The following is a 13,325-nucleotide window of genomic DNA, read 5'->3' as shown; positions in this document are numbered from 1 at the left end:
TTTTCTGTAGTTTTAGTACAGTTTTGAGATGATAACTACCATTTTAAAGAAGTCCATGAGTATAATATTTTGAAAATAATGAATGAATACACTTTTATCCTGGAAAATCATGTTTGCCATATCCCTCTATTGTCATTCTACTATTTGGCTTCAGTGAAGAAGAATTTTTGAGTGCCGCCTCATGAAGGAAGATGGTATTATATGAAAGAAAATATTATATAAGAACAAAAAATCCTAACCCTTCTGACCTAAGTGAGTGTGGGGAAAGACAAATGGAAGAAAAACAAGAGATAGGACATATGTGTGTCCTTGCTCTTCTTTCTCTAGGCTAAAGTCCCAAGGTTGTTTTTTATTTTTTTATTTTTTATTAAATACACCTGTAGATAAATTTTGTGCAGCCACTGAAGGGAGCAGAAGGAAAGAGACGAGAAACTTCTCATAGCCAAAGAAATTGGGCGTAAATTGAAAAAAAAATGATATGAGAGAATAGCATTGAAACATGTATGTGACCATATGTAAAATAGATGACCAGTGCAAATTCAGTGCATGAAGCAGGGCACCCAAAGCTGGTTCTCTGGAACAACTCAGGGGATGGAGTGGGGAGGGAGTTTCAGGATGGGGGAACACATGGACACCCATGGCCGACTCGTGTCTATGTATGGAAAAACTGCCACAATATTGTAAAGTAATTAGCTTCCAATTAAAATACATTAATTAATTTTTTAAAAGAGGTTAGCAGTCCCTGAATGTGGTGTTGAAAATGAAGGCATGGAGATAGTCTGCCAATTCATTATGATCACAAAATTTATAGAGTATTCAGATATTTTTGTGGTACCCAGGTGCATAAATGCAATGAGATGCCAAGGGCTGATTTTGCATCAAAAGCCTGAAGCTGGAATTAAGGGGCTACACATGATGAAGATACTGAGAGGAGGAAAAAGTGGTGACATGCAATAATTTCAATTTGCTTCAATAGGTCCAGATCAGCTGCTCTAACTTAGTAAACTCAGACACTGGAACCCAGAAACAAGACAACACATAGTCAAGAAATATCATCAAGGACAGATTTCCACACCTCAGAACCATAAGATCTATAAGTTCATTCCTCCCCTTTTATTTTAGAGGACAAAAGGATTAAACTTAAGATCTTAACTTATTCAAAAGATAGCATTTATTGGTTTCCTATTGCTGCTGCAACAAATTACTACACATTAGCAGCAGCAGTGGCTTAAAACCATACAAATATACTATCTTATAGTTCTTGAGGTTGGAAGTCCAAAATGGGTGTCACCAGGCTAAAATCAAGGTACTGGCAAGGTTATGTTTCTGGAGATTCTAAGGTAGAAGCTTTTTCTTTCTTTTTCTAACTTTTAGAGATTGTCTACCTTCCTAGCCCTCTTCTTCCATTTTAAAGGTCAGCAATGTTGCATCTCTGACCATTCTTCCATAATCACCTCTCTTTCTAACTCTCCTGCTTCCTTCCTCCACTTTCAAGGACCCTTGAGGTTAATTTGGACCTATGCAAATAATCTAGGATAATCTTCCTATTTTAAAAGCATCTGATTAGCAACCTTAATTCCATCAGTTTATTTAATTCCCCTTTGCCATGTAATATAATATAGTTACAGATTCTGAGGATTAGGATGTGCACATTTTTGGAGGACCAATTATGTCTGCCACACAGGGAATAACTCAAAAGAGGCTATTTAAGCATAAAAGAATGACATAAATTAATTGGAAAATAATTTCCCCTTACTCTGTGGGATCAGCATTTGACAAAAATTAGACCACTTTTAAAATGGGGAAGCCATATTTCCTTGTTCATCTGTGCTGTAGTTCAATTTTTTCTTTTTTACTTCATTGCATTATGAGATACAATTTGATTAACTTTTTTGTTAATGATAGATTTAGCAACCACTGCATAGTATCGTTTTGCATATATCTTATGTCTTATGTAGAACATTTCTTTTTTATTCATCATAGATGTTAAAAACAATTTTTACTTAGAAAAAAATTATTATACAAAGACAGATATTTCAGATGCTTGGCGACAATCTCTCAGATGAAAGATTTTCATTTTTCTTTCCAAGTCTTTTTAGGTGATTAATCTGCTTGAAATTTTTTTCTTTTCTATTGGGTATTTAGAGTCTTAATTTGTTGTTTTTTTCATAAAGTGCACCTTTGATAAGCAATCTTAATGAAAGCAACTGGAAACACTGCAAGAGAAATGAGTTTTACAAACTGTGGTAAAAAGTGCTGTATTTTCATAGGTAGTGCACTGCTATCAGTTTTGAGGTCAACATAAAAGAGCTTAATCAGAACTATGCTCTAAAAAGTATTATTTGGAAACTGATTTATGTTTGGATGATCCAAAAGTGATGCCTCTAAAAATCCTGTTTCTCAAATCCCATAAAGATGATCATTATTAATGAGTTCAAGAATATTCACTTTGAATCCAACATACACACACTGATATTTCAAGCAAAGAGTTTGTGGGCACAAAAACAGCCAGGTATTTAGAGCTGTCTTGATGATTAACTGCATCTTGTTTTGTCATATGGATGCTTGTCATTGTGTTGACAAAGACATAAACAGTGGTTTCTTAATGTTGATTATACTGTGAATATTTCCCATACTTATTAAAATGGATTATTTTTTTTAATGAGAATGAGTCACATCAGGAGACTGACAAGTTACTCTTTAACATATTATTTTCACATCTCTAAGTTGGCTCTACATATGGAATGCCCTTTATTATTTATAAGGTTAATGTGATTGGCTGTTATTTTACATTCTTACAGCCAATTTGTGCTGAGTTGACTCTTGGTGAAATCATGATTATAAGTCTAAGGTTATGCTTTTGATCTTTATAAAGGAGTTAGTTTAATTCCATTGTGGGAAAACAGATGGCAGGCTCCATACATTATCTTATAAATGCATGTCTTTGATCTTATGTGAAGAAGCCATAAATTCCCTATCTTTGGTAAAACTCTACTAATTAAGAATATCTTGACAACAGGTCAGAACCATATTTTTAATGTAGGATGGCAAAGTAATGGGTGGAAATACATTAAGTAGTTACTAATTTTCTTTAGTCTCATGTCTAAAATGAATGGATTCAATCTCTAAGGTATAGCTTAATTCCAAGTTTTCTAGTACAATGATCCCAAATAAGATTTTATTGCAGTTATTTTGGTTTGGGTAGTATGCTAATAGCTCCTAGTTGCATTTTGTATTTGAGATGTGAGAAGAATAGTAAAGTGTAATACTAAAATACTATAAAAAATGTAATATTGTTTTCATATATATCTAGTAATTCAAACTATGACAGAATGTTATAACAGGGAGTAGGAACCCTGTGTGGTTTAATGAATTGTAGTACTTAAGGAAGGCCTCTTTTATTTCTAGTGGTCATTGTTTGCAAATCTATTTGTTTAAGGGAGTCAGATATGGACTATTAACTAATCTTGTTATTAAAATTAGCATTGTCATCAAAATCCTTTGTATAACAGTGAATTTCCAAATGTGTTCTATGTGCTAGTGGAATCTAAATGTATGTGATATTATGAAACCTTCTCCCCTGTTTGATTTTTACTTAGCAATAGGGATAACTAACAATTAAGTATTACCTTTTTTCCATTTGGACTTTCATAAGCTTTTTGTTCAGTGAGAGACCAAAAATTGAGAAAACTAAAAGAATTGCAAATTCTTATAATAAAAGGACAGTCATGATTTTATATATGTTTATTTCTGTGTGTGTGTGTCTGTGTGTGTGTGTGTGTGTGTGTGTGAGAGAGAGAGAGAGAGAGAGAGAAGGAGAGGAGGGAGGGAGGAAGGGATGATAGACAGATGTAGAAGTCTACATATCTTAATTTGATTACCAGGAAATCTTCATGTTTTTCTTGAAGATTTAGAAAGACTATCTTTTATAGGAAAACCATCAATAAAATGTTGCAAGTAGCTTCTTAAGTTTTCCTGCAATCACTTAGAGAAAAAACATCTTACTTTATATATCAAGTAACCAAATTATGCCTTTAATTTCAGGTGTTTTGATTTCAATGTATATAGCAGTTCAGAATTATAGATGTAGTCATTTCTTATATTATTTTTGTTTTTTTATAATTGAGTCTTGTGGTCTCCTACTGGTCTACTTAGGAATTTGCCTCACTTATCTCTCCTACCAAAACTAGATTTTGGGAAAGTGTAGATAGAAGAGCTGTATTAAAAACACACACACACACACATACACATGCTTACAAAATGCAAAATAAACTTGAATACATTTTATAATACAAATCTTGCGAACATTAATAAAAATGGGATGATAAAATATGTCAATAAAAATAACATTAGTGGGATTCTTTCTCTGTAGTGGGGATGAATATGTATTATATACATGTATCTATATGGAAATAGATGAGTTACTTTCTCCAAATACGCCCCCTGTGATGATGAATTCTATTCTTGATTAGAGAATCATAAGGTAAAAATAAAAATATATAAGCAACTTAGGTAAAATTTGGTAAAATTCTATCTTAGACTATAATCAGTGCTTAAAGTTTAGCATTTTGATTTTGGAACAAGAAGTATGTAAATTATAAAATAATGAGAAATACAGAGCTGCTGAGCACATTCCATTTTAGGAATCTTCTAAGTAGCCAGAAAACAATATGCAATTTTATTTACCTGCAAAGATTCGAGCCAGAAATTTCCATTTCAAAATGCTTATTTCTTTACAGTGTGCCTGACTGAATGGCCATGAGCAATGCAAATTGCTTCTACCTCCTAGGTTTGTTATACATTTTTTGATAGGTCGTCTACTCAGATCTTTTATTATATAATGAGGTAACTCCCAAATGAAGCCCTAACTATTTTCTCTTCCTGGTCATCATATGCTGCCACTCTCCCCCTCAAAATGAATACACTCTGTGTGCTGAATCCTGCCTTTTCATCTCCTGCTGCAGAATCAGCTGTCATAACAACTATTCTGTTCATGAATATGTAAATGGAACATGCATAAAATAAAATAAAAAAAATTACGGGCGTTTCCCGCTTCAGACTGTACCCACCTCTGTTCGACTAACAGAGGAAAAGCAAAGATTTTTGTTTTTCAAGCATTTTGAGTCACTGATGCCCAAAACGCTGTAATTATGTAACATGGAGATACATAAATGCTACATATGCAAATGCTCATGACAGTTGGACTCCAAATAAATCGGCTTCTACGTGTGACTACGGTGATGAGTGCAGATTCACTTATTATTTCGCTCTAATGCCTAGTGATAAGGGGTTCATGCCTTAGATCCTCAGTAACCTTTTATTTGCTGACTAGGTTCAACCCCTATACCTTACTGCCCTATAAATGGCTAAAATAGTGTTTAAATTATACACGTATGCATGTACACATACACACACTTGAATGTATCTGCACTTTTTTTTCTTTTGAAAAGAAGAAGTGAAGACTATATCCACTAGAGTGTTTTGGAAGAAGCGTTAAGCTCTGGGAAAGAAATAATTGGAGGATTTTATTATTGAAATAAGCAAGCATGTTCATGCATATTTTTCCGGCTTGCATGCCCATGCGCCACTCTGTGCAAACAGTGCTATTGCAGCTTGTGCGCAGTGATTAGGTTGATGTAATTATGGTGAAATAAAGACAGCCTCACTGATAATTTCACAGTGACTATTAAAGACATATGTGCCTTCCAGTGTACAATAAATGAACCTGAACTGCTGTCAGGGGCTAGGAGGACAGTGTGGCCAATGCACCTATTGTGTCCCTGCTGCAGAAAGGAGCCTGCCGATTGGCCACTGTCTGCAGCACATAGCACTGGCTGGTTATAAAGGACTTGTCTAGGGGAGAGCCTGTAGGTACTCCATTGTCTGGTAAAGTTCATATGACTGCATTCTTTTTTTGCAAGGGGGTGGAGGGAGAGTGGGGAAGGCGGGGGTGTCAGCTCAACTGTAAAAGCTGCACAGATTTTTTTTTTCTTTCTCTCTCTCTCTGCCTCTCTATAGATCGTTTCTGTTTCATGCCCTGTCTCATTTCGCATAGCTAAAAGAGAATGCTAATTAAGACCCCTTGTCTTAACCTGAAAATAATGACTCGGATATAATTAGAAATCTGCTGAGAGTTTAAAATTCTGGGAGGGGACCATAAACATCAGTTACGGTGCTTAGGAGGGAAATGAAGAATTATTTTCCAGTAATCAAGGTAAACATGGGAGAGGGGGTTTCCCTCCTATTTTTTTTTTAACTCATTTGAACCAATGGTGTTCTACTGCAGATGAGAGGATACTGTGTTTCAAAAACTATTTTAGCCATCAAATTGAAAGGACACAAATCAGTAGCAATAGAAGCCTTCTTAATCCTCCTTAGGATGCAATTCAGATGAAAGAACTGCTTTTTTTAAAAAAAATTTTCTTTTTGTATGTGTGTGTTATAGATGGATCTGAGAACGCTGTCTGGGCTTGGTGCCAAGTGCTGGTATTTCACAGCAGCGACCGCCTCACAGACGGGCTGTGGGAAGCAGGAGGGAGACTCTCTTAGGGTGCCACTACTATGGAGACACAGCTGGGCTGAACAAGATTTGCTTCAAACGACAACAAGAGAGACAGAAAGTATCTGGTTCAACCGCTGCCCAAGCAGGCAGGCACCAGAAGAGCTAGCAGCCAATCCGGCCATGCTCGAAGCCAGCTCTGCAGCTCAGCCAATCAGTGACATCACTGGTGAGAAACTCATTTACATCATGCAGTAATGAACTTTGTTTAACATAGCCTCCCCTCTTTCCTGTAACCCCCCCTTCCCTGTATTAGGTCCTTCCATTAATTATTCTGCTGGCATAATTTAAACCGCTATGCAAAAATGTGGCTATATTCTCTCTGATAGCTTCTACCTTCTTTTTCTCCCTCCATGGGTGTCTGCTGTCACTGGAAGTGATTCTGGGTGCAATTCTATTTTTTTTTTTTTGACCTTGCCAAATTACCTTCTTGTAAAAAAAATCTTAGAAGAAATTAAACATTTATTTTATCTGACCTCACTCCCCTCTTAGGAACAGCATGCTTTTGGCAAGTTGGGATTCAGGATTGTGTAAGGTAATGGAGAATAAGTGGGTACATTGCCTTGGAAGTTGCAATTTTTCCAAGAAATCTGCATCTTAGAGCTTCCTTTAACGTGTCCAGATTTTGTGCTGCAGTGGTCATTTTTGCATACAGTGCTTTATCCAAAAATCGCTTATGTGCCTCTGTTACAGGGAGGAAAGTTCACTCTTGTTATATTTTATTCTTTACTGCTCTCAGCCAATGTGTCATTTTATTAATGAATAGAACTGAGGTCATTTCTGGACAAATCTCTCTCTTCGCATCTTAGCACAATGCACCTGATTTGCATCCATTTACGAGAAAAACAGACTGCAAGGACCAATTGAAAAGAAGTTAAGGGACGAGCTCACATATTATTTCAGAATATATCACAGCCATTTGTTTTTCAGAATGTGTAATATTTAACATCTGCCTTAGTGTTTCTATAAAAATGCCTGATCTCCATTCCCAAAGTAATATCTTTAGCAAATTTATTGCTTTGTTATATAACCAAAATAGAGCAAGATAAATAATATTTAGGAATTAGTACATTTAATCAGCAGGAAACCTTTGGAAACACAATTTTGTCTTGTACATTTCTATTTAGTTTGTCAGAGATAAACTTATTTGTTCTATAGCTAACTTAAAAAGCCCAGAACATGTGGCATGTGAAGATTTTCAGGTTGCTTTAGAGAATCCCAAAGAGCGGAAACTGGGTCACACTTAAATGCGATTTCTCGTAAACCATATCTTTATTGCATATTGGCATTAAAGGGATACAGTTTTTTAGCAGAGAAGATAGTGTCATTGTCTTCTTTTTTAAAGAATACTTTGAATATAAGTATTCAAAGACATGGAACTTTAAAAACATCGACAAGGGTTTCATAACACTACATGACTCGTTTAAGAAGCTTAAAGAATACAGTGATAGGCAGAGACACTTTTTAAAGCATATGAAGGATTTAGACACTAAACCACGGCCCTTTTAATTCATGAGGCATTCCATCATCCCATCATCAGTATTCAGGGAGCGACTGTCCTGAATCAGTCATGAGCTCCCCTGCTGCAGATCCTATAATTTGAATCATGTGTAATAATATATTATCCTACTGGGGGTCTTCTTTCAGTAGGAGAATGGTTTATACATTCTGCTATAAGAGAACTTTTGGCTCCTAGCCGATTTATAGCCATTACTCACATAGGCGATCATGATCGTCTTCCTTAAGCAATAACATCTGCACGACCTCCTGAGCCAAAACTCTGTAACCTCCCCCACATTCTGAATTACAATTTCTTGGAATTGGGAACATTTGACAAAACTGAAGGAGAAAAATGGAAGGTGTAGAGGAATGGAACACAGCTTTATTGAGCCTGCCATGTGGCAAAACACAGTTCCCAGTCCTTTGAAATGTTGGAGAATGGTGAGGAAAGGGCACCTCCAGATAGACCTCAATGTGTTCATTTGGTTTTGAGACACAAGCTGAAATGTAATGTTTTATGAAGACATGGCTGCCTCTGTGTTTTTCTCTGGACATCCTAGCAACATCCTACAAAGGGTGTGGCAGCATGGGAGAATAAATGGAGGGTGGAGATGGTTGTCAGGGCAGAGAAATCTTGCCCTAAATCAGAAAGGAAGCCATGTGATAAAGCGGGAACCATTTGACCCAGGACTGAAAAGTTCAAGGAACGGCTCTGATTCTTTCTCTTGTTCTGACCTTGATCCGATAATGTTCATCTCTGTTATTCCTTATCTGTGAAAATTCAATACACTGGCAGCATAGAGTTGTATGGAATACTCCTCCATTACACACCCCTGCCTTTTTTTAGATATCTGAATCCTTCTTTGCTTCAGGCACTAGGTTAAGCATTCCCTCTTCTGTGAAATCTTTCCAAGTCATTGTGGCCAGAACCTCTCACTTCTCCGTCATTCTCTTTGTGCTTCCATTATTGGGTGTGTGGCAGTCAACATTGCTATAGGGCCACGTGTGCGCCTGTCTTTCCCACTAGACTGAAAGCCCCTTGGGGCCAGAGACATGTTGAATTCATCCCACCGTCTCTAGTTCTAAGGATAATATTGTGCTTCTAAGTTTTAAATCAATGTTCTAATTAATAAGTTAAAATTGCATTGTAAATTGTAGACGGAGGGTTTACAAGTTCCAGTTACTGTTGTTATCATCAACAATCACTGCCGTGACACCACCGATATCAGTTTTGCCTTGTCAGTTTTATGTCTTTCATTTCACTGGCCATTTACTATGAAGCTCAGAGTAAATGGTTGTTGCATTATTTTTCTTAAATAACCAGCTCTGGGAGTTGTGAATCTTTTCATTTATCAAGAGTGGAATTAAGCCGATTTAGCCTGGTGTTTTAAAACTTAAAGATAAATGAAATTGATGTAGATTAATTGTAAAAGAGCTAGGATAAGCAAATTACAGTATCGAGTCAACTGTTAATGATATGAAAGAATTAATTTCTTAGAAGAGGTAAGCAATTAATGTTGAAATGCTCTACAAAATGTAATAAATCAGGAAATATGGAATCTTGAGTCCTAATGTTATCACTGAGATATTATGCATTTTTAATCTATAAGCTAGTATAGTAATCTTTTAAGAGTATATTTCTATGTATTTTGATATAATCTGATAACCTTTGGGGAAAATATGGTTGATTTTATGCTACTCATCTATATAAGTTTACACTTTTGACTACTGTACTTACTGCAAAGTAGAAATTAATTTCTTTGCATACAGTGATAGTCTTATTAGTATGTTTGCAAGTTGTGTTTACATTTTAAAAATTACTCTTCAGACTGCTCAGTGCATGTTATTAGAAAGGAATGAAATAACTAGAAAATATATACATTTTTGCTTTTTACAACTAGGAAAATAGAAATTTTAGTACTGGAAATCAGCTAACGTCCCTATTTTGTAAAAGTCTTAGAGGGGAAATATATCTTACCCAAGAGTATGTTCTTCAATTTTCTAGGACATCTGAAACTGTTATAAAGAATTCAGAAAGACTGGTTCATTATTCTTCCACTCCACCAAATAATCTTTACTTTTAAAATCAGCCAGATAAGATTATATAGTTTTACACTGCCAACATAAATTATATTCATTTATGTGATCCAACACACTGTGTGTATATAGGATTCCTATTTTATGGTTGAAAACAAGGTCCCTGAACTTATTGAAATGTATTTTTTCCACTACCTTATAATGATATAATCAACTATAATAAAGTATCATTCATATTAGAATTCTTTAAAATAGTTTTGATTGTGACCAAAAAAAAAATGGAAACCTGATACCTGAGTTCACATTGCAGTGGTTTTGAATTTAACTAACACAAATATTGTATCTTAAATTATAGGATTGGTTGTATAGATTAGGGTGGGGCCAATATGAACTTTTTTTAAAATCAATGAGTTGTGCTGTTAGAACTCATTGCTTTTCCTTGCTGGTTTTAGGTCATCTCAACAATGATTTCTTCTAACCCAATATTAAAAAGTGGATTTCTGAATCTTACAAATACTGAGAGATGGGTTATATCCACTTAGGGAACAAATGTTCCTCAAATTCAGTAAAAATAGTAGAGGTCTCTCCAGCTCTTCTATTCAGAATATGATGTTTAACAGCATGTAGAGTGATTGAGTAAATGTGGAACATCTTAATTAAAGAAAAAAATGTTACTTTGCATCACGGTTTGAGACATCATAACTAAAAGTCATTTGCATCTGAATAATATTGCTGTCTTTTCTAAACTTATTAAAATAGTGATAAATTAGACAAAAGCGATGAAGCATTTCCCTTCATGTTGGTGATTTTTTTGATATCATAATCATATGATTCTTGTTCCAAAATTAACTCTTGATCAACAAAGTGAGGCTAAATATTGAGACCTATGCTTATACAATAAATCCATAAGGTTTTGACTGAGGATCACTTATTTGTAAGATAGCAAAGGAATGAAACTGGCCTAGAAAACTTGCATATTCTAGCACTTTTTAAAACTTAACCCTTAAAGCAATCAATATCATGAGCAATATCGAGTACATTCAGGAACATATTGAGTATTTTCATAACATTGATGATGATGTCTTACTATTAATGAGCAATGCCAGGATTCTATAACTGATTGCTGGTTCAAGAAGAGGAACAAAATGATGCGGATTAATGGCTGATACTTACCTGGGTGTTATATAGGTACCCATGTCCTTTGGTATTATTTTCATTTTGTCAAAATCATGAATTAAGTCACAGCAAAACCAGGATTCAGTCCAAAGATTCTGACTTGAGAGCCCATATTCTTAACCCCTGAGTCCAAACTGAATAACAGTACAGGTGCTATTGCTGTGTGGCTCTAGGAATACAATGCTTTTCCTTATATTATGTTCAAAGTAGTTTATCTGGTTCATTTTTTTAGATATGCGCACATAAGTTTACTTTAGTATTTTATAAATCACTTTGAAAGCTACTGCCCTAGCTATAATATCTAGATTAATATATTCCTTATATTTTTCTATTTATATAACAATTCAGATTACTTAAGGTAATACATACAAAAGCAATTTTGCGACAGTAAAGTACTAGATGAATGCAAGGTCATGATATTATTAAAATGTCTTTGTCAGTGTGAATCACTAAAAAATATTATTAGACTAAATATTGCCATTTCCTCTTTTCTCTAGCTATATTTGTTATTAAATATGTCACCTATTTTATGAGAAAATTAATGCTAATTGGTTTGACAATTGCAGAATGTCACTTAACAGTCTCACTGGATCTTGACTATTCTGACATTTAAGGCATTTCAGCTTTCTTAGTCCTCATTAGGCATCTGTTTATAACCCACTGCAATCCATGGGATGTTGAAAAAGAGGATCTCTTCAGTTCAGTCGTTCAGTTGTGTCCAACTCTTTGTGACCTCATGAATCGCAGCATGCCAGGCCTCCTTGTCCATCACCAACTCCCGGAGTTCACTCAGACTCACGTCCATTGAGTCAGTGATGCCATCCAGCCATCTCATCCTCTGTCGTCCCCTTCTCCTCCTGCCCCCAATCCCTCCCAGCATCACAGTCTTTTCCAATGAGTCAACTCTTCGCACGAGGTGGCCAAAGTACTGGAGTTTCAGCTTTAGCATCATTCCTTCCAGAGAAATCCCAGGGCTGATCTCCCTCAGAATGGACTGGTTGGATCTCCTTGCAGTCAGCTGCTCAGTTGAGCTTGACTGTTTGCTACCCCATGGAGTGTAGCCTGCCAGGCTCTTCTGTCCATGGAATTCTCCAGGTAAGAATACTGGAGTGTGTAGCCATTCCCTTCTGTCAAGGATCTTCCTGACCCAGGGATTGAACCTGGGTCTCTTGTATTGCAGGCAGATTCTTTACCATCTGAGACACTATTTACTGATAAATCTTGTGGCTAATATTAGATTTTCTAGCTTTTACTTCATGGTCAGGACAAGTGACCTAGTCAACAAGTTGTCAAATTTACAGAATAAGTTTAATTTGGGGAAAACAAAAGGGAAACAGAAGTATGGTTAATCTCTTCCTTTTCAGAGTGAATTATTGCCCAGTTTCTCCTTCAGTTTTCTTACTGTTTCTTCCTTAAACATGTTATATACTTAGCATGTGCTAGAAACTGTACAGACAATAAATCTATCCTCTTGAACTCTAGTTCAGTATTGTTATTAATGTTCATTTGGAAGTCAATATGTATTACTATAAAATTAGAGTTTGAGTGTTTAGTCTTGTTTAATGTGTGTTAGCATCTCATTAAAAAAAAAAAAAACCTAGAAAAGCAAAAGTTTTGAGCCCTATGATTTGCATTTGAGTTTATTCAATTTTATCTGTGGTTCTATAATTCTGACACCTAGAATTTAAGAGACTGCTCCTTGGAAAGTATAATGAATGTAGGCAGAAGCAGGGCTAAATCTGTGTTATGAAGACACTAGGCCCATTGATGTGGTTTAAGGCTCATTAGCAGTTTTCAGGGTCACATTGTGATTTCCTATGCCCTGCATTATCCTCCTCTGCAGTTAAAGCTTGATAATTATTTTTTTCTTCACAAGGTTTCTTTATTTTAATGTTACTAACAGTTTTCTATTTGTGGGCAAGAATTAAGGTCAATGTAGTAGTTTTTCTCATTGCTTTCTGAATCTGCCCAGAAAAGTATTTAAGCAAAGTATTTAAGGTGATTATTTTCGGGATGTTTCCTTTTACACAATGAAAAGCAGAGCTAATAATAA

The 13,325-nt window shown here is 35.5% G+C and overlaps 1 protein-coding gene across 3 annotated transcripts in view; it reads left to right on the top strand.

Annotated features, from left to right (window-relative positions):
• LOC121816219 (uncharacterized) overlaps window positions 1-13,325 on the top strand; it is a 761,897-nt gene that overhangs the window by 83,261 nt on the left and 665,311 nt on the right. For 2 of the 3 annotated variants that reach the window (XM_060416217.1, XM_060416219.1), the window contains exon 2: window positions 6,446-6,728. In XM_060416217.1, coding sequence (XP_060272200.1) covers window positions 6,446-6,728 — 283 coding nt within the window. Of the gene's footprint in view, window positions 1-6,445; window positions 6,729-13,325 lie in introns of those variants that run through there. The other variant, XR_009600797.1, reaches the window with a different exon arrangement.

The sequence above is a fragment of the Ovis aries genome, chromosome 1 (genome assembly GCF_016772045.2).
Source record: "Ovis aries strain OAR_USU_Benz2616 breed Rambouillet chromosome 1, ARS-UI_Ramb_v3.0, whole genome shotgun sequence".
In the NCBI taxonomy this organism is placed as follows: domain Eukaryota; kingdom Metazoa; phylum Chordata; class Mammalia; order Artiodactyla; family Bovidae; genus Ovis; species Ovis aries.
This window is presented reverse-complemented; position numbering and strand designations above follow the sequence as displayed.